The following is a 27,678-nucleotide window of genomic DNA, read 5'->3' as shown; positions in this document are numbered from 1 at the left end:
CGTCTGCTGTAGGTGGACACAGTAAGCGGTCTTGATGTCATATTTTGACGCTCAGCAGTAGAGTCACTGTGCAAACACTATCAGTCAGACTTTTCTCGAGTCATTCAGTCTTGCAAGTCAGAAAGTTTACTGGGATTTAATGCCGCTCCAACGAAAGACAACAGATTTTCCCAAAACTTTTACTAAATTGGACAGTAAGAGTACGTTTCCTGCCTGTCAAACTCAAAGAGAGAGAGAGTTTCAAAACACTTTAATCAAATAAAAACCTAGCTTTCCCGAAAGCACCCACATTTTCCATCTTTACTCTTAATATTGTGGCAACACCTCCACAGAGCAAAGGCCTGTCTGCTTTAAAGATAAGCTTTCAGGGTAGAATTCATACTAAGAGAAGGGATAGCAAAAAAAAAAAAAAAAAAAAAAAAAAGACAAGAACCTGATCCGGTCTAAATGGGCTGGAATAACACCCTCCACCCTGTCTGTATGTCAGTGAGAGATTTTCTCAGAAGACTGAAAGAGCTCTCTGACTGGGCCTGTCCTGTTATTTTCCTGTTCTTTTTTTTTTTTTTTTTTTTTTTTTCAATCTGCCCCATTCAGTTTTTGGCTGGTTTATTTACTCCTCCTGGTGGACAGAGCCTGTAACACAACAACAAGGCCGCCACATGGCCAGACTAAGGGTGTCAACACACGTCTACACAGTAAGGGGTCAGACTGCTGGTCAGAATCAACCTGGTGTACCACGCTGTCAGTCTGAGACCGCAGAACTACAATGAAACAGCATGTACCTGTATGTATGCGTGTATGAGCGTGGACCACAAAACCCATCATGAGGGTTATTTTTTGGAAACCGAAATCTATACATCATCTGAAATCTGAATAAATAAGCTTTTCATTGATATAAGCCTTTTCTATTCATACTCTGGCAGTCAGTCTACAGCTTACTCAACAGAATTTTGAAGTACGCGGGAGGGGGTTTGCTCTCAGTTTAAATACGAGCAGTAAATTATATAACTGAGCGATTAGCTGAATGCTATTAGGCAAAGAGATAATTATAAACATTACCCTATTACTCAATGCACCACAGAGCTCACACAACGACACTTCTGTCATATTTTTTTTTATATCCCGTGCCTCATCTATCACGTCCCCTCTCCCAAAAAAATAACATCAAATGGATCAAGGCCCTGATGTTCCTCTTCTTCAATAAGTCGCAAATGGAAAGTGCTTTGTAGACACCCCATTTCCTTGGAAGTTGAGGCCCCTGCTTTCTGGTTCAATCGCCCGCTTTACACCAAAGACTCTAAAAGTGTCACACGCATGTTGCATGTTTAAAGGGAAGCCTCCTCCCTTGCACGCTCTTAACAGAGAGCACATTTTCTGCACGTCACACACAGCGTACTACTTTTGAGCCCCGTCTATGAGAGAAACAGCACATGCTCTGACAGGCCGTCACCACGGAGACTGATAGTGTTTGAACAGGCAGGGCTCTCCTGCCAAATGCCCGTAAAGATGCACAAATGTTTAAAAGTGAATTAGATATTAATCCTCTGGTGTATGTTGAAATTGTTGAAAGATATTTTAACCATTCACAGTATGATATTACATCAAATCCTCTTTCTCTCCCTCACACACACACACACACACACACACACACACATATATACTTAGAATTATAAGAATTAAAAATTGGCTGACAGAATATCTACCTGAGATACTTTTAGCAGATTAAGGAACATTGCTGTTCGGGCATTATTATTATTACTAAATTACTTTCCATAAATGAAAATGTCAGTTCACTTTACTGTATGCAACACATTAATAGTATATATATATAAAAATAACATAACTTATAGAAAATGCATTTTGCATTTTGTATATATATATATATATATATATATATATATATATATATATATATATATATATATATATATATATATATATATATATATAAATGAAACAATATAAGAATGTAAACTTCAATAAAAACCTCACACATACTGTAAACAGATATAGCTAGGGATATGCATTATAGACAAACAGTAAAACGGACCAAAATTTAAAATGATTTAAAAAAAAAGTTAAGTGAAAATACATTGTTAATTCTAATTAAAGTGTTGAACGCAAAAAATGAGTTACAATACAAAGCCTATGACAGTGTAATAAGTATTTTTATTGCATTTTATAATGCCATTGTCAATAATTAGTACAGATTACATGCAACTAGACCTACTGTACAGTTTTTTATTGTCTGCATGGACAGACACAAGAAGATTCAGGTTACAAATACACAGATATATGTGTGTTTTTTTTTTTATACAGCATGAAGAAAAAACGGCAGTGACTGGCATAAACATGGTCACCGGGGGTTAGAATGACAAAGGTGGATGGCTAGATGCCTTTTTTTTTATTTTCTATACCATTTCAAAAGCCATCACCTATTCTTCCCCCAAGTCTCATCCGAAAAAAGCAAAACAAAGATAAAAAAAAAAAAAATAATAAAAATGAAAGTAGTAAACAAACAAGTTAAAATGAAACTAAAGTACATAAAAGTCACTGCTGGAAATGTACACACATTCGTAAAAATACAATGAGAGGAGTCGAAGTGGTAGTTCCATTTGATTGGCCGAAGAAGTTAATACCATCAGGCAAAAGCTCCCCTGCAAGGGTCCTTTACTTAGAAAACGGCAGCTCAAAGCTATTCATCACTGGGCAATGGAGCTCTGAGGCGGCGTGAGGATGTGGAGAAGACGTTAAACACTGCGCTCACCTTCGTCACGCATTTGTTTGGTTACAGTTGCGGCAGACTCGATCGATTCGGAATACAAAAATCTAGCCACAATCCCTTTGGTGGTCACTGAAGCTGAACTGCATTTCTAAAAGCCTTTTCACAATCTTATTTGGTATGCTACTGTGGAAAAGCCACACCAAGTTCACAGCAAATGGCAAACAGTGGTCAAAAATAGCCTGTGTGACTTTTTATCAAACTTAGTGCCTGAAAGCATGGCGTTTTAGAGCCACACGGGTGCAGAGAAGCCAGAAAATCAGAAAGACGCTCTCGATCGGCATTATACAACCGAAGGGACGCTTTCTGGGAGAATTTCTATATAAATCTGGAGCGCTATTGCCTTATGAGAGACAGCTTTGAGTGCTCATGGTAAATAAAGGAATGATTTGACTTTAAAGGGAGTCTGTACACATATTGGCACCTGAAAGGACCAATAATAATAATAATAATTAAAAAAAAACACCTTAAAGTTGCTCTTTCTTATAAGCAAGAGAGGGCTACACATTTTTCTTCAATGTTTTTTTTTTCTCTTTCATTGTTTTTCTGAAGTTTTGGTCCTGTCTTATGAGAAAAGTCCTTCTGAGGTATCATTACACAATGAGTTCAACTTTTTAGTTTGTTTTCTCTCTTTTTTCCTTAAAAATGCATAAATGCACTACAGAGACAAAAAGTATCAAAATAGACCTAGCTAAGATAAATATACAAACAGGTGTGTTACCTAAACCACATATCTAACTCTTAATCTGTCTTTTTTCGAGAGATAATACACTAAAAAAATCATCGTCCCAGACGTTTTATGACAGAAAAACTGGGAAAACAAAATCAAAAACCCCAAAAAAAAAAAGAAAAAGGAAAAGGAAAACAAAATTTAACCATGATACCTGCAGCACATAATATGATAAATACATACACTTTAGCATAAGCAATACAGTATAGGAATTCTGAGCTCAAAACTTTACAATAGCTAAAAACAGGTGCAGAAAAAAAAAATAAAAGCCGAAAGAAAACGAGCAAAGGAAACACGAAAAGGAGGGAATGCCCTTGAGAGCTAAGCCGAGCGGTAATATACAAGAATACATCATTACAACGTGTGTAAAAGTAACAAAGGAGTCATGGCGATCACCACTGATGCGTTTCAGTCCACATCTTACAAAACAGCTTTGTTTACACGTGTACCTTAAAGCACAATTGTAGTCCATTGAGTGAATGCAGCAATTCATTCGTGAGTTTTTCAATTCCTTCGCGTTCCTCGGTTCTCGTCGCACAAGCTCGTTGGTTCTCTTTGGATATTTTGGTTTCGTCGCGTGGTAAAAAGAAAGGCCCGTTTTAGCAAGAGCGTGATGATCTCTTAAGGGATGGTCTATGTGTGTGCGCGCGCTATTTTTTCCACCGCCGTCACGAAGCTACACTTTGCATTAATTGGGAAGCGGGGTCCGCGCGAGAGTGGCCTGCGTTAATGCATTCTGCCTATCATCATTTCTGACACCCAACTGACTGGCCCATTGAGTACGCTCTAATGACCGGCCAGCTCGATGGCTCTCATTGGCCTGGCCTCTCATTATGCATGCGGAATTAGAACACACAATTAAGCCTCCGCACAGAGGACCTGTACATAGACACTATGCTAATAGATCACTTAAAGTGGAGAATATGTGATTTGGAGTAGACCCTTTTAAATATGTTGACCACTTAATGCTTCATACTTAACAGGACTCAGCATTTTTTTTTTTTTTTTTTTTTAGGAGGGGATAGAGAGGTAGTCGTCTTTTTCCCCCCCCTGTTGTGTCTCGTTCGTTTATTTCCGTTCATGCTAACGAATTCGGAATCGAGAGGAATCGACGAACTCCGTTCACAGCTACGCAACGATAAACGTATTTTGGTTTTTTCGACAATGCGTGTTTGCGTTTCATTCGTATTTTTTTTTCTTTTCTGTGTTTCGTGAATGCATGAAAAACTAGAAGGGAGTTACACCTTTCGTATGACTATTGGTGACTTTCATTGGCCTATCTATTTTGCGAACCGTTTTTTTTTTGTTTTTTTTTTTAAAAGGAGGTAGCATTATTTTTGGTTTTATTTCTTTGAAGGTGTTTAGAAGGTGTGTATGAAATATGAACATACAGACCAGGTACGTCAGACCGTGCTTAAAAGCGAACAGAAGGATCCTCCAACGTAAGAAAAGGTGGAAACAGTCCTTAAGATGATTCCTTTCAGGTTTGAAAAGATGCGAGTCCCTATCAGCCATCCCTTATTAGTGTGGTAAATAATACTGTTCAACAGGCAGGGTAAGCATAACAAGCGAGTGCTTGCCTGCTTTTTTTGGTATTCGTTGAACTGCATTTAATTGTGAAATACTGGTAATTGAAGTAAACCATAATGCTGAGTAATTGCTGCTGGCTTCTAGTGTCACAAAGTACATCAACTGTTATTTAAGTGCCTTTTGCATGTAAAGTCCTTTGCAATCTTAGACGGTGAAGACTGCATCTCAACACTGCAATTGCCTGAGCACAAGATGGGGTAGAGAGCTTCCTTTCCCAGATCCTAAGTGCTTGTACATTAACTAAGGAACCGCAAGAGGCTTGTTAATACTGCTTTTTTTGCTTTTTGTTTCCTTTTCGGTTTGTTTTTTGGCCTTTAAACATATGTAGTGTTAAGAACTCATTAGGTTAACGTATATTAAAACAGTTTTCTCTTTTTTGAAGAGAGAGAGAGAGAGAGAGAGAAAAAAAAGCATTTGCATTTTACACTTTGGTTTTTGGAATGCTCTGTAGTGTAAGTCAAAAAACGAATGATTCAACTGGAAAAAAAAAGAAAAAAAAGAAAAGTTAAATATTCAAATGACGCGTTTGTGTTCTTTTGGCCAGTTCTTTAGGAAGAAGAAATGATAAATAAAAATAGTTTTTGGTTTACTAAATATCTCTTTGGTTACCTGTAACAAAAGCAAAATGGGGAAAAAACTGAAAAAAAGGAACATATATTAAATTAAAACTTGGAATTTGGCATGGCACTACTGAGAAACGATTTTTTTTTTTTTATAGTTCAGCGAAAGCAAAATCTCACATGCTAATCAGACACTTTCTACTCACACAGTGAATTGCAAATAACTTTTATATCTCTAGTAACTATAGAACTTTGAACTGATAATGAGAGAGTCACCGTGTTGGTTAGCCACAGTACAGATCCCCTTTGTAATAACAGCGTGAGGGGGCAAACACTGTGGTCTGAGGTATTCCGTGACCTTGTTATCTTTTACTTTAAAGCAATATTTTGTATCGCAGCTGATATCAATTGGCTATTACAGAAAATTCTGAAACGATCAAAGTAAATGGCGCAAATCTGGGAAAATAAGATCTAAAATCTCAAAATAAAGGAACGAATGAAGCAAATTTGTGAAAAAATAAGAGAGATATGAGTGCTTGTAAAGTTTTTTTTTGTTGTTTTTTTCCTCCAGGATCTTACAGGGAGCCCTGCAATGCGTATTCCACCTCCGTTTCTTTAGTTTCAGCTTCTCTCTGCTATAGAAATGTTTGAGTGGTTTTGTTGGTTATATTTTGTCTGTGGTTCTGTCTCGGAAGTTTTCACTTAATGCTAAGTGCTATCCTCAAAACTCGTGACCCAAATGCCAGGACACATTTTTGGAGTTCGTAGAATAAAAGATTTTGGAACTTCTCTCCCAAATGTAACCCCTTTTTTGGAATGATGAGAGAATTAAAAAAACAAAAAAACAATCATTAACAGAAGACATAATAGTTGAATTACATCACAATGAAAAATGTTGATCCTTTAGAAATAAACGACTATGAAAGTAAAACCAAATCGAAAGCTACTGCACACATATTATAATCAACGATACAGTCAATAAAGTCTCTGAGCCGGTCCTCCACAAGCCTCGTGTCAAGTCTGGCTGTCATAACAGCACCACAGGAGAACAACAGCGAAAAAGTTCCTTTTCCTGAAATACGCCTTTTTTGGGGGTAGCAACATTTTCTACGTGTAGTCTGACAAAGAGCGAGGGGGGAAAAACGCGTTTGGGCAGATTCTTGCAGATACCATCGAATAAAGATAGGGACAGCGCAAGCATCCGCCGTCTGATCGGAGGCTAACCCTGCCTCGAGACAGGACGCGTCCCCCCCGTTTCTCTAGTCCAGTCATGTAAGGGAGACGAGAAAAAAACAAAAAAAACGGTTGGTCGGGTGGCCGAGGATGCCGTCACCAGTCTTTCAGCGCGGTTTTCTTTCAGTCTTTGCCTTTGTCGTGAGTGGTGAACTTATCTGTGCGACCGCAAAGTTACTGAGTCTTGCAGCATCCCTTGAACGAGTACAAAAATCCGGTTGAAATCAGAAGTCATTCTGTGTGTTTGTCATCTTTTTCCTTTTTTCAAACATCTTTCTGAGGTAAATCACCGCTGTGTATTTATCCCATAGAAAAGCAGTGTTCTCAGGCCCAAAGAACGTAAAAATTAAAGATAAAAAAGACTTAAAGTAAAGAAACCTTAAGTGACTTGTGAGAATGACTAAGCTTGTATACTGATGTCAGGTTTTCCTCAGTAGCTTTAGATACAGTGGTCCGTACTTCTATCAGACCACGTTTCAGAATACAGGAGGACAATGCACAGCTGCTCAAAGGGCCTTTTTGAGGGTACTGACGGAGGACACAAAAATTAAGGGGGGGAAATGTGTTTTTGCATTGTGAACTGATGAGGTCTAACCCTGTTTTGGTTTTTGAAGTTGTAGTCGATTTTTTTAATCTTTGTATCTCACTTGATCTTGAACACCTTGCGTATGAGGGAGGGAGGGACAGGGCCGGTGAGCTCCGCCTCCATCAAGCCTTCCTCCTACTCCAGCTCCTCTGTGGGAAGCTCCTCCTCCATGTCGCGCTCATCACCGGGCATGCTCAGGTTTTGAGTGACAGATGCCATAAGAGAAACGGGTCTGCTGTCCTCCTCCATCTCAGCTGGCTCCTCCTTCACATGGACTTGGTGTCTGAAACAGAAATGACATGCAAAAAGCTATTTTTTAAATGCGGTTAAATTGCTTTCAAATACACAAAACACTATTTTAAATGTGCATTCATTTGAATAATGTATAATTGAATAAGGATTAAAAATATTTATGATATATTTACATGTTATATAATTTATAACGTTTCCTGTGAATGCTCCAATCATTCACCATGAATGCACTTTATTTCAAACTATGTGAACTTTCTATTCAACAAAGCATTTTCGGAAAAAAAGGTGTTTCCACAAAAATCCCGGATAGTAATATTAATACAACATGTCTCTTTAGCACCACATCAGCATATGATTTCTGAAGGATATGGAGCAAAGGCTGCTGAAAACACGGTTTTTAATAAAAAATGTTGCGTGTGTTAAATTATTCTCAATAAAATGCAGTTGTTTTATTTTGATTAGGTGAAAAATAACTAAAATAAACAGCTAACTTAATAAACATATGACTAAAAAAGGTTTTGCTTTTCAAAATGTATCCATTTTCGCTTCATATATTACAACAGAAAACAGTTATTTTGAATTGTAATATCGTTCACATGATTTGTTATTTGTATTTTCGAATCAAATAGATGTTTCCCGGTGAGCAAAAACATTTTTAAAAAAATAGTACAGATCTCAAACTTTGGAATGGGAGTGCATTGAATTATCATTCGAAAAACAATACATACGAAGGCACTGGTATTCAGTCAGCTGAGAGTTGACCAGTCTTACCCGTACTGCTGTGGAGAAAGGCCAGGGCTGCAGCTGCCGTTACTGTTGACTTGCTCAACGGTGCTGCTGACATCATCGTGGCCGACGTGCAGCATGTTGAGGCTCGCACCTGTGCTGTTGCTCATCAGGGTGGGGCTGTTCAGAAGACCGAGACTGCTCTCCGCCAGCGCAGCCTGCACACACAGATCGAAAGTTAAGAGAGATGCGATGATGGCTATGCTGCTTTAACATCATATGGCACTGTTGATACTACAGCTGTCTGAAAAGACCATTGTAATGAAAAAATTATCACAGTTGACTGCGAGGTGTAATCAAGCACAAAGCCCTCTGGTGCCACTGTTGCACAGAGAGTAGTGCATTTTTTTTTCGATTTTAAATACTAATTACTAAAAGATAAATGTGCTGACTGGATACATGTAATCTGTGTTTTAGGAGACTGGAAGCAGCGGGGCTTTAGGTTAGTTTGTGTCACCACTAGGGGTCTCCTCACTTCCATACAATAGATCTGACTGTTCACTGAGATAACTCACACACTACTGTTACACATGTGCTCATCTCCAAACTCATTCATATATGAAATACATTAAAGTAGAATTATACTGTTTGGTAATATTTATTATACATTTTTTTCTTAAACCTTTTTATATTATTTAAATGGGGAAAAAACAAGTAAAACCGTAACAAAAAATTATAACAAGAAAAAAATTATTTAAAAAAGTGGAGAAAGCATATCACTCAATTTTTAGTTTGGTAACACTATTTTTAAGATGTCTTTGTTACATGTTCTTATTCTTGTAATAATAATTAATTACATATACATATATATATATACATATATATATATATATATATATATATATATATATATATATATATATATATATATATATATATATATATATATATATATACACACACACACACACACACACACACACACACACACATTACAATTCATTTTAATTTATTAAAACAATATAAAGATGACAAAACATTATTCATAATAATTATAAATGTATCATTCATTACACCATTCCTTAATATTTAGAATTACTTTGAGCAGTTTTAAAGTTATTTTAATCAGTTTCTTAAAAGAAAATCCAATATTTCCATATTTCCACTCTTTATAGGTACATATACATATACATATATACATATACATATATACATATATATATAATACCATAAACAAAAATACTTAAAGATCCAAGTCAGAATGTAAATGTTAAATTCATATTAGCATTACTACATAAAGTACAAATCTACATAACTATGCATACAGATATTTTAATGCATGAGGAAAGGTGGAATGGAAAATGGTTCCGAACTGAAATTTTTGTGGTACTCATGCCAATTCAAACAGCAGTGACTGCCCAAAATATGCCAACGAAAAAAAGAAAGAGAGACAGAAAGAGCAACAGAGCGAGAGAGAGAAGACAAACCAAAGAGTTTGAAGGAAATCCATTCTGATTCTGTGGAGACTGGGTGGTGGTGAGAAAGATGATCAGGGTCACACAAGGTTTAAAGGATGTGATCCAAATAAAAGCTATTTTTTACCCTTTATCTATAATTAACTGGAAGCCACCTACGATTTTGGCAAAAACAGACAGATCTAATAAGTAAACATTGTTAATGCCTGTTTAATGAGATGGCCAGGTTGAATCACTTTTGAAAGGTCAATTTCAGGCAAGATTCTGCCTACCATATGCAGACTAAAACACACTCAAGGAATTGCACATGGAAAACAGAGGAGCGCCTCAGTTCCCTCGCACTCCGGTAGGGTGTTGTGTGCACCAGAGATCTCCACTGTGTGTCTGCTCTTTTGTTAAAGGCTAGTTTATGTGCGGCCTTTTCAGGATGAGCAGTTCCATTTCCATAGAGATGGCCTGCGGGGTCAGAGCGGGACAAACTGGGCCAGGCCACTGGAAGTGTGTGTGTGTGTTGGCCCGTGATTAGCTGGGCTGTTTGTTTGTCAGGCGCTGACACTGCTTGTCCTGTGAAGAGATGGATGGGCGCAGACCTGACAGAGCGCCACACACGCTCACACACCCAGACCAGGACTCAAGCACAAAGGCTAACCTCCCAGATCCATCTCTGTCTCATCACACAGCGTTCTTGAGAAAAACACACACACAAACACGGAAAAACAGAGCCGGGCTCCGAAAAGCTCAGAACGAGAGTCGCGGTGACACCGCGGGTTTCAGATGGATTTTCTAGGACAGACACTAATTTTATGCTGTGACCTTCATTGACAAATATTTGATGCTATAAATCACATATGGCTGGCTGGGAGCGCGTGTGCGATGGAGGGAGGAGAACGGAGGAGGTTTGGGAGAAGTAGCTAATTAGAAGAGGAAATTATTATCAGCGCCCTTGTGTGCTTGATCTGGCCTGATCCGTGCAGGATTCCCATACTTTCTCAGGAATACATTTTCTAGGATCTTTCCAGTTGCTTAAAACTAATTGACTGATTCGTAAAGATTCAGTCATGAACTATTTAAATAAACTGAAAAGAACGATTCAATCTCACTATGCCAGACTAAAATGTATAGGCACATTTATTCATATAGGATTTTCTTTAAGACATTAAAGATATTATTACTAAAGATATTATACTAATTCAGACCAATTTGCTAATGAATCATTTAGTTCAGACTCTGAAAAGTTAAAAGATTCATTTACAAATCAACTCGCTTATGAATCAACTTAAAAGAATGATTCACTCACATGCGAGTCACTATGGCTTGCTCATCACAAAATAAATATTTAACCATATAAATAAATATAAATAATATATGTATAAATAAATACATTTGTGACCCTTAAATACGCTAAAATAAAAAAATCCATATACTCAGAAAACCACCTTTAAAATGGTCCAAATTTAGTTTTAAAATATTTATGGTAGTAAATTTACAAAATATCTTGATGGAACATGAAGTTAATATTCTAATGATTTTTGGCATAAAAGACCCATACAAAGTATTTTTGGCTATTGCTACAAATGCCAGTGACTTAAGCCACTTTAAGCGACATTTTTAGAATAATAAAAAAAAAACAGTTATTTGTGATGAGTCTCAAAAGCAACATTTTAATGTCTACTTTCCTCCACCGTTTTTTCATCTTGAACTTGTAACAAAGGTGTCTATGTGATGTAACGGAGGCACTCACGCACTCACCTGATAGCTGGCATTCAAAGAGCCAAATCCCAGCCCAGAAATCATATTCTTCACAAGAGTGGGACTTCTGAGGAGGAGAAGAAAGAGAGAGGGTGATTAAGCACATGTGTGGATTACAGCAAAACACATCTGACCGGAACGTGTGTTAAAAAAAGCTCCCGAACCTGTGAAAAATGCTGAGGCACTATTCTATTTACAAGAGATAAATAGAAAAGTTAAACAATGGAGAGTAACGCATGCATTCTGACACAGCATATACTGCACGCACACACACACTACTGTTTGTTTGCTTTTGTGTCTGTGCGCTACAGGGCTGAAATCTGGTGCACAGGCCGTCGGCTGGGTAATTTGCCGTCGTCTCTCTGGCAGAGCTTGAGACGGCGTGTAACATCTGTTTGTACAAATGCAAGCAGGCACGCTTTTCTGCTGTGCATCTGCTCACAATGTACCCTAAACAGTGTAGACACAAACGGGAAAAAACACACAGGCTCACAAACACACACGCACGCACCGCCAAACACAAGCAGGCGAGGCACAAAAGAGACCTTTGTGCTTTTGACTAGAGAGTCAGTAATAGGGTAATGATGGGAAGCCCATTAGGGTAATCATACATGCCAATAACGATTATAGCCCCACTTACAGAGCAGACCTACAAGCTTATGCTTTTGCTACAGGAATAAAGGCTGTTTTTGGGTCTTCACTTAAAAAATGCTGTTTTAATCCAGTGTTTCACGGGTTATTACCACTAGTATAACTTCAGACAGACTCCTATTTTAGTCTGTAAAGCATTCTTGAGAGAACTAAGAAATATTTGATTTAAGAGCTACAACAGAGGTGAAGAGCAAAAGTGAGTAGTAATTACATTTTGGTTTGGAAACAAAATAAAAAATAAACTCTGAATTGTTATATTTTATGTTAAAAAAACATTTTTTATTTTTATTTGTAATGCAATTTTTATCAGTAATGTACATTAGGGTGTTTTGCGTTACATTTTGCGTTTACTTAATGTTTATTGCATTAACACATTAACATTAGTTGATGTATTAACATGAGCAAACAATGAACAATGCATTTATAAAACTATTTATTCATCTTTATGTTAGTTAATGAAAATGCAGTCGGACAGGCCACTTGTATTTATATCTGTATAGAGGTATATCAACAATATGTCACTTAATATCTTGTTATTGTCAGCCAGCTTTTCACTGTAAATGTAATGGGACTTTCCCCCCAGTGTATTATATCATTTCCGGATATAGTATTAGAATATAGTATTTTTATGATATCTATTATTTATTTATTTTTTTTGTGAGCTAGAAAAAAAAAACCCCACCAGTCCCCATTCAGTTTTATTATGGAATTATGGAATAATTTGGAACAACAAGAATTTGAATCTTTGGGCCAACTATCACTTTGAAGGCGACCAGTCTGAGTCTACATACCCGGTCATCTTTGGTGGTCTCCTCTTTTGGTATTCCACTTCGTCCACGGTCCAAACAGCACCCTTGACATTCTCGACCCGCACAAAGCACTTGTGCAGACTCAGGTTATGACGCACAGCATTCTGGGTAGCGGTGACGGGACACAGAGAAGACAAGAGAGCAAAAAGAAGTAGTCAGTCTCCCGTTCCAGCCACTACTCAAGGCTCTAGGTATCTTAAGCAGAATCGCGACCGCGTTGCTGTCATTGCTGGAAATGCAATTATAGCGCGGCCTGATATAAACAGCCTTTAATAATGGCATAAATCTTATACCTGCTTTCTAATTAAAAGAGTGCACGTGATGATGAGCACAAAAGATTGTACGGCTCAGACAGGGACGTGTCGACTGAGCGTATCTCTCCATCTCGAACCCGTCCCCCTCCCACCCGCACCATCTCACAGACACACACAACCAATTAAGTGCACATTCTACTGAGGGGAAGTGACAATGTGGTGCCACACCATCATAACAGTGGGGAGTTAAAAAAAAAAAAAAAAAAAAAAATCCATCTTTGAACGCAAAAAAATAAGAAACGATGCGCACTATCCCCCCTCCACCATCAGCAAACCCACCCCCTGCTTTTTTATTTTAAATTTCACTAATCAGCCACTATCTAGAATAACACCCCCAAGGGAGGCCCCTTCCTTTTCATCTGCTATTTGTAGTTTGTTCATGCCCAATTTCATTACCAATTTTAATTCGTGTATAATTAAATCCTGTGTATTTTTTCCGACGCACTCTTTTTTTTTCCTGAATCCATGAGGGAGGGACTGCTGATGCCGGAATCACTCCTAACCATAATTACAAGTGCCATAATCAGGCGAGGCCTCCCTCCTTTGAATAAATTTCCCCGTGCAGGAGCGATGATGCTTAGTTTTGCAAATGAGTATGACCCCAATTTCAGCCTGCCACCTCACCGATTTTATTTGCATTCCCATCCGTGATGAAAGACTAATTCTCCCAGTTAAAACATTAGCAGCAATTTAAAGGGGGTCAGCCTCTGCAGACATAAACAAAATGCCCGCCTGGCTATGTGTGTGTGTGCGCGCGCGTGTGTGTGTGAGTGAGTGAATGAGTGACTGGAGGGGTGGCAGCTATATTAGAAAGATGGCATGCTTGATGCGGATGTCAAATGGGTCTCGGTTCCTTTGGTGACGGTGTCCACATGAAGAGAGACGACACAATGCTCACCATTTCAGCTTAGAAATGAACGTCGACAGTAAATGTAATGTACAGCTTGAAACAGTGTTACACAGTTCAGAGTGAAACTGGATATTCAGGTTATTACATTTAAAAAAAAAAAAAAAAAAAAAAAAAAAAGACTTTTTGTGCACCACCGAATCATTCATAGAACCAGTAACATGTATTAATAAATATTGGGAATGCACTTTTTATTCAGCAACAATGCACTAACTTGATCAAAAGTGACATTAAATGCATTTCTGATGTTACAAAACATTACCAATTCACATAAAAACATGAACTTTCCACCAAAAAATCCTGGGGAAAAAAAATGTATCGCTACAAAAATTCCACAAAAATTATGAAGCATCACAACTGTTTTCAACGCTGATAATAATAAAAATGTTTTTTGATTAGCTTTGCCATTAAAGATTTTAATTACTTACAAAAAAAAAAAAACCTGCTGTACTTGATGCAAGCCTTGATGTGCTATAAGAACTTTGTAGTGCCACACATTTGCTTTTTATAAAAATCAATTTCCATTTGCTGATAAGAAAATGTGTTGAAGTAACTAAAAGTTAGCAGTAGCTACACTTAAGTCTATGAGGGACACAAATAGCAGCAGTTTTGCAGAATGACCCAGCTGGTGTCCATCTTGTGAATAAAAGCCGCCCTCTAACTGATCAATGACTTCCCCTACTCTCCGGACCTAACTTCTCATGAAATATAGATGGCCATTAAGAGCACCGGAGAACATGCATCTCCATTTCTATATTTAATACCGGGCCAAATGACTGGCAAGAGAGGAAGACAAGTGAGAACGTGCAGTTATTAAAATAAAAAGAAGAGAGAGAGTGTGAAAAGGTACTATAGGAAGAGGGGGGAGAAAAAAAAAAAAAAAGATCTGGCTCCGGTGGAGGAGGAAAAGTAGACGGATCCATTAATTGTTAAATTTCATAAAAGTGAAATGAGTTGTTAAAGATATTCCTGCCACTTTCACCTCCTTCCTCTCAACTCTCACTGGCTAAGCTCACTAACTGCTCCTGGGTGCCGCTGCGGTTCAAGACTATTAGCCCGCTGTTCTGTCTCGATGCCCTCAGCCTCCTTTGGTCCCTCTCTCACTTCACCTTCTCCGATTCTCTCCCTACTTCCTCTCCTCCAGAGGCTCAGGCACACAAATGAGCCTTGGGCCAGTGTTGGCTGAATGTGGGGCAGCACCTCCTCAGCCCAGGCTCCAGGCTATAGGCCACGTGAATGGCTAATGAGGAGACTGACTGACAGGAAGCGAACTACTCTTTGCGGTGTCCGGCCTGACAGCACCTTGCCAAGTTCCTAGTCCACAGGGGGAGGACGGGAGGTATGTATTAGCACATCTTTCGGAGGGGTGAACTAATGGCTAAGCAGGGTGATGGGGAGATGGCCGCTAAATGAGATGATTGCATGGGTAGCTCGGGCCTTTAATGACCGCTCTTTACTTTGGACAAAAAAAGAGGTGGAGCGAGAGAGAGAGAGAGAAGGGGGACTGTAGGCTACATTTCATAAAGGTAAGATAAAAAGTGAAACTTGCTTCAGCAAAACTTATGATTATGCCGCTGATAAAAATAACAATAATTAAAATGTATTATTGTACTATTATGACTGGCAGCTAAACTTCATGCAACAACCATTTTAATTAATTTAGTTTTTACTTTTTCAAATATCTAAACATACTTTACCAGTTTCATTTAAATAATAATATTATATTATAATATATATTATAATAATATTATTATAATAATATATAATATTATTTAAACAAATAATAATATATAATAATAATAATAATAATAGGAAATTTTAGATTTGAATTTAAAATATTTGTAAATTCTTTTTAAATATGCTTTATGAATATAGTTTGGCTTGTTATCTTTATAACATTATATGCACATGCAAAACTCGTATATGCATGTGTGGTATCAGCTATGCCCACCTCGGGTGACATGAAACGGAGCGCCTTGTGGTTCAAGCAGCTGAAACAGGTGGACGAGGGAGGAGGGATGACAGCAGCTGTGGCAGGATCCAGTGGAGTGTGGCATGTCGGAGCTGGTCAGGAGATGCTGAGCTGATACAAAACCGGCTGCGAACCAGCAGGGCGCATGCTAATCAACCGGTTCAAATTAAACTGTCTGATAAGAGTTACAAAGCTACGTGTCCACTGACTGATAAAACACAGCCTGTTTTGGTATGGGCATAAACACAGCTGGCAGCCATTTGGCTGATTTTTGCATAACTGAAATGGGGGAGTTTTGCCACTTTTGAGTGAAAGTTGTAGCAGGGAGCGCAAAAAAAAGAAAATCTCGAATGAGTCAGACTTAAACTTCCTGCTCCCACCTAGCAAACACCATTAGGCAGCCCAACGCCGCGTAACACAATCAAAACAATAAGGAGAGCACATCAGGGCACAAAAAAACAGAAGAAAAACAGATCTGGGAATGGCCAGGTCGTAACTTGGCTGTCTGTGTGGTACCAGGCGTCATTAATAACCTCACTGTTATTGGAACTCCTAAGAAGGCTGTATCTCTGTTGTACCCGTTGTACCCCTTGGCACGAAGGGCAGATTTATTGTTGTTTGGGTCACGTTGAACAATGGGCTGTGTCTGTTGCTCTGTTTTTATCTATGTGAGACTTCTAAAAGAAGGATCCCATTTGCCTCAGACGAGCATGACTGCTGTAGACTGTAGTAGGGCAAAACCACGGGTCAGGGTTAAGCTGGTAAGCAAATTTCTATATTACTAGCCAATCGGTCATGTTTTTAAAATTAATTTAAAAGTTATCCCTTTTCATTAAAAAATACACTAAAAACGATAATATGGTGAAATATTATTTAAACAGTTCTGTTATAATATATTTACAAAATGTAATTACTCCAGTCTTCAGAGTGACATGATTCCACAGAAATCATTCTAAAGTGTGTTAATTTCGTTGATATAAATGATTAAAAATGCCATGTTGGTTTACAACAGCCGTGCTCCAAAATATGTTTGTGGAAACTGTCATTTCCAAATTCTTTGATAAATAGATATTATTATTATATAATATATTATATAATATATTATAATATATTGATATATATTATATTATTATTAAACATATCTTTTTGCAATATTATTAAATGTCTTTACATCACATACGATCAACTGAATGCAACCTTGCTGAATAAAAGTATTCATTTTCCAAAACTTTCAATGGTAATGTGTGTAAAAAACGTCAGGTGTTTCCTTGCGGTAGCCGAGTACCTGCCACTGCGATGAACAGGAACACTAACAAAGTAGTGCCTCAAATATTACAGACGTCTATGGTGCAAAATGTATTGACTTTGATTCCATTTGATATGACATTACCTTCCATGTTGCTGTGTTTCTCCTGAAATAGGCAAACATTCGTGTAAACCAGTTATAGATCTCGTTTAGAGTCAGCTGTCGGTCAGGGGCTTCCAGAATGGCCTGGATGAATAAAGCCAAGAGAGAACGGAAGAGAGAAAGTGAGCAAGTGTCAAGAGGTGTTTCAAATGGCTGTTATTAGTAAGACATTAGCTGATGGACTGTTTCCAGACGGGCAGGCAGTGCATTATGGATAGTGCAGCATGTTTTAGCATGACTGACACTGAGCTAAGAGATGCGCATAAATCCTTAGTTACAAGCACACACCTCTGAACTCCGCTCAAGTGCACAGTCCAGATCTCTACATCATAAAGGCTGACTTACGTGTCGTATGAGGGAGGCGTAGGTGAATGGAGGCCTGACATCGGCGTTTTTGTAGAATTCACAATTCTGTGCAAGTTCTGTAACGGGATTATTTCACACGTATTTCAGTGTTGTATAAAAGTGACATGTAGAGGGAGATCAGCTGTGGAGGGATGCTAACCTGAAGCGATGGGGGTGCAGAACTTGTCGGAGTTGCGCCGACGGATGGGGCCGACTCCGTGCAGGCTGGAGGAGCTGATGACGGAGGGGCCCTGCCTCATGGGGGTGATGGGAGTTGCGGCAGAGGTGGGGGGGTGAGGCAAGCCCTCGGGAAATCCCTCACTTTCTCTTTTTGACAGTGACACGCTAGAGGCCAGGTTCAGCTAAATGGGAGGAAAACAAAATTAAAATGAGTTCACGTGTAGAATGTTTAGAATTTTTCCAAAAGATGGCGCTCGTGCTTATCAAAGCTACATTTATATAGTTTTTATTGTGAAATGTTATTGTTTAATTATTATTATTATTTAAAATACATTTAATGTAACTGTGTATTTTTATATATTTCAAAGTGTAATTGATTTCTTTGAATTGGCAAAGCTGAATTTCATGCAGTTAAAAACTTTCAAAAAAACTTTTGAAAGGTAATTCATATCATATTATATATGACATACACAACATTCATTCCAAAAATGTAAATGTTTATTATGCAATGAATAATGCTGAAATTAGTTATAATAATAACAACAACATTATTAATTTATATTTACAATTATATCTAATATGAACAAATCATTTTGCATATATAACAACATTTATAATATATAATAGTATTTTTAGTATCTGTAACAAAAGTAATCAAATGATAAGCTTTTGTATATGTATTATTCAGTTAAATATAGAAATAAACGCACAAAAACTGGAAAAAGTTATGTTTGGGAAGAACAATGTTTTGCAATCAAAATTTTAAATTATAATTATTGTTTACTTGAAGTTGCTTTTTTACATTAATATATAATAATAACAACTGTCATCATAAAATTATAAGTTTTTATATGGATTATTCATACAATAAATATAGAATAAATGCTTTAAAACTTGAAAAGTTATGTTTGGCAAGAAGAAAAACTGTACTGCATTTGATACATAAAATGATTATTAATGTTGTTAACTTTTAAATTGCTTGTTTTTGCTTTTCAAACATACACACAACGGCAGAAACAGTACAAAACGATGACTGTGCAAAACACAAATGTCCTTCTCTCTCTATTTGACACACGTTAAGTCTTGATCCTAATTCGCATCATCTTCGTGGTGTAACGTAATCTCTAACATTGCAATTACCAACCAGGAAATATAATCATCTTCAAATTGTCATTGGTCTCCCGCTGTGAGAAGCGCATCCTGCGATCGTTGCCAGCACATCCATGCCAAAAGCAGTTGGCACAGTGACTCCATTATAAGATGATCCCGTTCACCCGGTGAAATTCAAACAAAGCACCCCACAAATCGCATTTCTCAGACACGCGCGAGCACAAACGAGGCTCCTCTGTGACACATTGTCTGCAATTAAAGCCACACAACAGCAGCAAAACAAAGCGATACATGGTAGGAGGGGGTAAAAAAACAATCTGGCAACAAACAACGCTTGTGGTTACCCGCCCTCATTGTGGCCCTGCTCTGCCCAATTAGCTTCGGCGGGCACGGAGCGCTAGGAAACAGCTTTCCCCATCGCTCAGGGAGTCTTTTTCGGGGTTGCTTGTTTTGTTCTAATTAAAACCATCATGTGCACGTGTGAGCAGCGAGAGATAGAGCGAGGAGGGGGCGGGCGAAGCGGGGTTGACGCTAATATGGCGAATTAAACAGCGCCAGCCCTCTTTTCTCTCCATTCTCATTGCCACAGGAGCCAACCTGGCCCATCTCCAGTAATTAGGGGAGCAAAATGGTTTAACAGGTACTTAATTAACGCTGGAGCCGTGCCAGTTTGCTGTGCCAAACACCCAACGATCTTAATAGCGGTCAATGCCACACACGGGTTTGAGCTTCTGCTAAGCTCCGCCCTAATGCTCACCCTTACCACTTAATGCTAATTCTTTCTCTTGATCACACTCACAATTATCCTTTTTTCATTCTCTCTCTCCCTCGTTCTCGTCTAGGTCGCTCGGCCTGGCCCGGTCACCGTTTCCCATTACCGCCTAATGGCGGCTGAGCCATGGAATTTGTCTCCAAACAGGAGACGCGGCCTACTTTCGCCCTCCGCCTTCATTTATATCCCCTCAAATTAAGACACTCCACTTCTAATTGACAATTAATTTCAACATCTTCGTATTTTAATAAGACTCCTCATCAATCTCTGCATGAAATATTCATTAGATTCCTAATAATTGCACAGGCAGCTGGTGGCTTGAGGGGGAAACGCATTGTGATGGCTGCGTATGAAGCAGCGGTGTGGAATATCTAGGAAGTCTAGTCCAAAACACTCACGTTCATTTACGCTGTGGCATAAATAAAAGCATCTTTAAGAAGAAAAACACTTTTCTAAAGTGGATTGGAGGAAAGCAAACCAGCTGTAGCTGCTACAAAGAGAACTCGATCTGTAAGAGTCCATCATCACACTTGAGTTAAAGGCGATTAATGGCTTGCTTGAATAAGTGATTTATTACTGTTGTAAAGTGCAAGGATAAGTCGAACCGGTGAACGTTTGAATCTGCATTGAGACTATATAGAGTGTAGCTGCTCTCCAGGAACACAATTCAAGACGACGGCAGATCAGAGAACAGCACTTCCGCCGTTCTCCAACAGAGAGCGCTCTTAATGCCTCACACAACTGATTCGTTGATCATAACCTGTGCCAGACGGTTACTTCACATGAAAAAGAGAGACACACTAGCAAAATACAAGTTATCACAGGAAGTAAGAATGAGAGGGAAGTTAAGAACTTACAGGTTGGTTGAAAGGCTTTGGCTCTGACGGACGCATGTGCAGGTGGGTCATCATGGCCTGCAGACGCTCGCTCTCTTTGGCCAGCTAGGGAACACACAAACACATATGTTAGAAAAAAGCTGTTTTCTTATATAAATTGAATATATACGTGTCCAGTTTAATGTGCATTGACAGCTACAAAAATGTTATCTACAGATTTTTTTTCTTCCTAAAACATGATACTCTGTTGTGCTACAGTATCAATAATAAAAATAAATCATATATATACACACGTATATATATATATATATATATATATATATATATATATATAGATTATGATGAAATGCATTATAGAAAAAGAAATTTTGTTAAAGCTTTTGGCATAAGTGTATACACCTAAGTGTGTATATATTCAGAAATTTTTTTTTCATATATTTCATATCTATGAATAGACGTAAATATTTTACTGAATGTATAATAAATAAATAATACATAAATATATATATTTTAATGGGACACACATGCATAGATACACACATATATATATATATATATATATATATATATATATATATATATATACACATTCAGTATATTTATATATGTTGTGTGTCAAAATATTGTCTCATTTTCAGTTTTGTGGCACACCATTTTCTCTCTAAGCAGCTGCTTAAGCTTTGGCAGCATAAGTGCACAATTATTTGTCATGCCAATACAGCACATTAAAAACTAAGTGTCGTCATGGTGTGTGTAGTGCTCTTTTGGGCATCGCAGAGAGGAGGAGGGAGTGACTCCAGATATTCTCTTGTGAGGATAATTTTGCATTCTGCCTGTTAACTGAGTCAGCTCACAGGGATGTTGACATGCCGTTTCACAGCTCTTGATACCTCCGGGAGAAAACATCTCTCTCACCATCCTTCTCCCTCTTTCCCTCGATTGCTGCATCTCTTTCAGAGACACTTGCCCTGTAACCACACTCGTCCTCGTTTGACATTCCTAACCGCCATTTAGAGGAAGTGTGGAGGCAGGCGGCCCCTCGTAATCAGGGGGCGACACGCTGCCTCAGAACACTCCGAGACTGGCACCATACACTTCAGTGCCACTAAAAGTGCTAGAAAAACAGACTGTTGCATTTTACTGCTCATAAGTGGCTGTAAATTAAAATAAAAATAATCTAAAAAAAGCAGGAAAGAGGCATTTTTTTAGGATTGCCAAGGTATTACGTATGGTTGCTGGGTGATTCTACAAAATAAAAGCCCCACAATATGAAATCAATGTCAGCACGTGTAGACTCTTGTTGTGTTGGGCTCGGTGTTGCTGAAGTCATCCACAGATCTGGGCTGTTTATTCACCCATTAGCTGATATGTGTGTTTAATGAGCTCCATGCTGGTCAGCTTGGTAATAAAAACAGTGGAAAAAGTGAGCTGGTATGCTGGGAGAGACAGCAGGTTGGCGAAGGGTGGTTCCGGTCGGTCTTGGTTGGCACTGGGGCGGTGGGGGTAGAGTAGGTGACACGACGGAGGAAGACGTGAATGGAAATCCGCTTGGACGTGGACTGACTCTCTTGTCACTTCTCATCACCCCGCATCGATCTGGACACGTGTTTAAACGCGCTTTGCGGGCCACGAAGTGAGCTTGCTGCCCGCGTGCCTGGCAGGGCAGTGTTTTTTGAAACACTCTTTGTTGTGAGGGGTTTATTTTTGGGAATGAGACGAGATGGAGAACATGGAGGGGAGGTGGTGTGGAAAGAAAAGGGAAGCTGACCAATTACCAGGTCTGTCTGACTGGCAGTCGTGATGGGAAGTTGTTCTGCCACGTAAAGCTGGAGGGTCTGAAGTGCCCGTCTCGATGTAAGCCCGTCCAAGAGACATGTTTTTTTTTTTTTTAAGGGATGTTGATTTACAGCTCCAAATGTAGAGGAATTCCACTGCTGCAGGCGAAGTAAGGTCACTTGACCTGCATTTTAGTTTGTCGTATTTGAAAAGGGCGAGCAGCTCCCCCATAGCTAACGGTCTCTTTAATGCAACCTAATGTGACCGACCGATGTCCTGTCAGCGTCTGCCAATCCTAACTGCCACTAGACGCTCTTCTGACAGTCTCTGCGTCCAAACAAATTACTCACACGGACAATAAAACATCGTCCACTGCTAAACATAGCACAACTGTAGGTCATAAATAATTTATTATTTCAATGAAATGCACCTTGTATTACTTGCTTGTACATTCTCATAGATTAAAAATTTAATTTATTTAATTTTAGAAAGAAATGTTGTGGACTGTTGCATACACATTGCTATTATTATTGATAAAGTCTACACTGAAAAGAAGAAATTAAATCATCCAATAATACGTAGTGTTATTGTTTAAGATGAATAAACAGTTAAATCTTATTTGTGTGTTGTTATTGTTTCAAAAACATATTTATGACGAAGTACATTTCTTTACATTTTTAATTTCTTTAAATGTAAATTATTATTTTAGAATGCAGCTAATAATAATTTAACTTAATCATAAAAAGAAGAATTTACTTTTTTTTTTTTTAGGGACAATTAAACGCTAACTGGATGATAACTGATAATTATAATTGCCAATTTTTCTAATTAATAGTGCCGCCACAGTGAAAATAACAAAACCACTCAGCAGATTAGAAAAATGATTTGGCCAGCATCAGGATAGTGAAGCAGAGCACAGAGCACGGAGGGTGTCCATGGTCAAAGGAAGTCTCTAGCACTTTCCATGTCCACCCTTCTCCTTATCAGCTCTCTCATTAGAGATGACACTGTGTATATGTGCGCGACAGGCAGCCCGCGGTGCTTGCCGAGAGTCCGCAGCATGAGGGATGAGAGAGGTGCTGGGAAACTCTCTAATTGGGATCCATCAAAGGAAGATATTCTGGCCTCCTCTCTTGCACCCACACTCTACATCACTCTTCCTTTTACAAGCTCCAGTGATCTCTATCAACTCATGTGACACGTAATGGGCAGAAAATCATGCCAGCTGGGTGAGAGTTCTGGAAGACCAAGTCTCAGCATCAGTGCGCCATATTGGTAAACACAAATTCAAATCTTGTTCCTCTAACTGCAAAATACGTAAAACGTACTTTTGATAAAGCATATGGCAAATGCTACCTGGTCTAATGGCATAAACGCACTTTTTAGCGAGACATGAAACCCATGCCAATAAGTACATATCGCTGCAAATTTCCAAAAGTAATGAATCTTTACTTCCTTTTCACACAAATTTAGATTAACAAAGTGTATTTTTCGCACACTTACTTGAAGAATATCATGACTTCAAAACAATATTAGTATGCTGGGAGATTTATAAGCTGATGCTTTTGAACGTTAGCTTCCAGCTTCATATCTATTTTCATAGACGGTAGGTTTGTTCGGTAGCTCACGGAGTACAGAGACATACTTGAGAGCTGAGGAGTCTTGGTTCGAATACGGTGTAACTGAAATGGCATGGTTGTAGCAACAAAAGTTTTCTATTTGTTAACACTATCAGGTAGGTTTAGGGTTGGATTTGGTTTATGGCATATTTCCAACACCATTTAATTAGCAACATATTTGAATTCTTAACTGAGGCAACATATTGAAAACACTGCAATACGTACCTATATCAACTTAATAAAAACGTGCCAGGGTTCATGTACCGAACCTGTGTTGTAGTGGCACTCAATGGACATTACTCTTTGTAACTGTGCCTAAATGTCCAGTAAAGTACATAAAAACGGTGTTGCACAAAAAGTGCACAGAGGTACATATTTATTTTTATGAGACCAGGTTGCGCAAATGCATGGATGCAAATGAAAACACAGGAAAAGAGGTACTCAGGTAGCTTGAATATTGCGTTTGCAAGACTTTTTGAGAAATGTTGATTTTGCGTTTGTGCGCGCATCCCACCTGTATCTCCAGCTGTTGAACGACCTGCATCTGCACCCTGCACTGGGCCGTACTGCGATCATCCAGGGCGTGTTCACTGTTCAGGTGCCTGAGAGAGAGAGAGAGAAATGCAAACATGTGATGACATATCCTGATACACAGTCTACTAGATCAATCCGCGACCCTATCTAAACTCCCAGAGGGAGATCTGTAAGCATATTTGGACCATCTGCCACAAACCGTGTCGCTGACCTGCCTGATACAGTGCACACACACACACACACACTCTACGGCTGTGTCTCAGCCATTTGGGATTGTCTCACACTTTGTGCCGAGTATGCTAACGTGTCAACACTACTGTACATGCCCGGGCGTCATGTCCTGACGACACACACACTTAAACCCAAATACAGAGGTCACTGAGGCATCAGAGATCCAGTTGCGGCGTCAAACCATGACTTCACATAAACAAATAACCACATCAAAATACGTGCACAGATAACTGTTTATTTTTCCATTTTGGAGAAGAAACATTTAATGGAATTCTCTTGGGATCACAACGGCCCTCTCAGAGGAAACCCCTAACAATAGTGGATTTCCACTCGAAAACACACTTTTCACTAGGCGTATAAACTCAATTTCCTCTTGCAAGAAAATAAAAACAATATTAGGACATGAAAGATGTGGAAAGAGAGTTTTCCGCTGAGGATTGTGTCATATGATCGAATGTGACCATGCTGTTTGCCGAAAGCGAAAAAAACGAAAATACATTTTATTGTATTTATTGTCATTCATCGAAAAGAAAAGAAAATAACTTTAGACATGAGCGTCTCTCTATATTAGGTCTAAACCAGCGTTCTAATGTCTCTGTTATTCAGTTGAAATGCAGCTGGAGTGGGATATTATTTTGGAAACGGCTTTGTTTTTTTGTCAGAAAGTGCCGTAGGCCATGAACTCTGAGTGGGAGTTGAAAAAGGGGGAAAAAAAACACCTGGATATGACTTCATTTGTTTTACTCATCAAGCGCTGCTTTAGATGGGTGAGCTCTGCCCATAGTTATTCAAGTCATGTTTTCTTTATGAAGCAATTCAAAACAACACTCCAAAACATGACAAAACAAACAGATGATGCAGCGCTAAGAAACCAAATGAGAAAGCAAAAATCGAACAAGAAAAGTAAGAACTTAAAGTGATGGTGTCAGATTGGACACTGAGATGCACTCTAGGGTCTGTGATCTTGGACCTTTCCTTCACACCATCTGCCTCGTCCTTCACTTTTTATTTATAACTTTCCCACGCTTGCGATCTCACAAGTCAACCCCTGCACATATAAACCCAATTCTAATCCGAAAAACATTTGTATATATCCAAACGATGATGTCATAAAGCATTTGAGCGATGATGAATAGGCCCCTCCCACCTTCTAACAACACACCTGGTGAGGTTTAATGACTTCAAGGTTAGGGGTCGCAAGAGCGCATTATAGAAGATATGAGTAGAAAAACTGCAATGCTCCCTTTTGCTAGCATTATAAAGCAAAATCCTCTTAAGGATTACTTTATGTATTTGTCCCAGACTAAAAAACCTAACGTGGGAATGCACAATATGCCAGTAGCATACTAGTTATATTAAAAATTTTATTCAAAAGTTTTTCGTATTATATTATCAGTATTAGCCAGTATTATCCATTTCATTTAAATCATGTTGCAAGCGTGCCTAAATACAATAAATTCACCAAAGCTGTCAATGTTTATTTTTTAAAACTCAGCCAATTATCAGTTATTAGCCGCAACATTAAAATAATTCTAAGTACATTGTATCAGCTGGCATTTTAATACTGGTGCAGTCAATCTCATCCATTCTCATGAGGGAATTCCTGCATTTTTTAGCACCCTCCTCTTTGGCGTGGGCGGCCCGTCGCGTTTAGCTCTCTTCACGATGGGAGAGCGGCAAACGGAAGTGAGTGTGAGTGGCAGAATCTTAACCTTCGCAATACACAAATCATCCTCAGGATCCCGGCCTGCTTTATCTCAGTGACACCCGGCGCATGACACGACCATTTTGAATGTCCGACTGAAGGAAAAGAGGGGTGCGCATTCGCTCTCTCATGAGAAATTAAACAAAAACAATGATGTCACCCACTCGACTAATCCAGGCGCAGATAGACATTTTTTCCCTGCAAGCACATGATGATAATAACAAAAACATGATCTCATCTTACTCTCCCTCTGCCCCTCTACACCCCCTGTCTCCCTCTCTCATTTTTGAATAAAGGAACAGACCACAAGTTTTATGGCTCATAATAAACAGTAGCAGCGTTTTTCCGAGAGACCCGACAATGAGGCAGTGTTTACTCCCTGCACCCCGACAGGGATTTGAGGAGCATTTACAACGGTCACAGAAAAAAAAGTCACAAGCCAGCCCCGACAAAGGGCTTGAGTATTCTAACACATGTCGCCCTGGCATGCCAGAGAAAACTGAACATCATTAAAGAGCTCAGGATGAGAGTGTGTGAAATAGAACGAAAGAGAGAGAGACAGGATGAAGATTAAGAGCGAATGAGTGTTTTAGCATTCTCACACTACTCTAGCAAGAGAGAAAGAGAAAACAAGAGATTTCATCTGGGGATAAAAACTGTTCCTATTATGTCCAGATGAAACTGCAGGGCTTTTTGCAGCATTTCTTGCACTGAATTCTGGATTTAAAAAAATATGAAAGTGAGTTAGAGAGCTGAGCGTACTACACTCTCAGTGGGTTATGTTTTATGTATTTAACTGGACTGCTTTTTAATAGTTTTTTTCTCT

At 38.7% G+C, this 27,678-nt stretch overlaps 1 protein-coding gene across 1 annotated transcript in view; it reads right to left on the bottom strand.

Annotated features, from left to right (window-relative positions):
* Nucleotides 1-2,149: 2,149 nt before the first annotated feature.
* Nucleotides 2,150-27,678, bottom strand: part of foxp4 (forkhead box P4) — a 119,678-nt gene continuing 94,149 nt past the window's right edge. Inside the window, exons 10-18 of the mRNA XM_043252382.1 lie at nt 24,897-24,984; nt 21,009-21,092; nt 18,250-18,451; nt 18,090-18,166; nt 17,727-17,828; nt 13,126-13,247; nt 11,684-11,750; nt 8,505-8,677; nt 2,150-7,764 (exon numbers count right to left, since the gene is read on the bottom strand). Coding sequence (XP_043108317.1) covers nt 7,617-7,764; nt 8,505-8,677; nt 11,684-11,750; nt 13,126-13,247; nt 17,727-17,828; nt 18,090-18,166; nt 18,250-18,451; nt 21,009-21,092; nt 24,897-24,984 — 1,063 coding nt within the window. The 3' untranslated portion in view covers nt 2,150-7,616. The remainder of the gene's footprint in view (nt 7,765-8,504; nt 8,678-11,683; nt 11,751-13,125; nt 13,248-17,726; nt 17,829-18,089; nt 18,167-18,249; nt 18,452-21,008; nt 21,093-24,896; nt 24,985-27,678) is intronic.

The sequence above is a fragment of the Puntigrus tetrazona genome, chromosome 11 (genome assembly GCF_018831695.1).
Source record: "Puntigrus tetrazona isolate hp1 chromosome 11, ASM1883169v1, whole genome shotgun sequence".
Lineage (NCBI taxonomy): Eukaryota > Metazoa > Chordata > Actinopteri > Cypriniformes > Cyprinidae > Puntigrus > Puntigrus tetrazona.
Note: the sequence above shows the minus strand (reverse complement) of the source record. Positions and strands in the feature narration are given on the sequence as shown.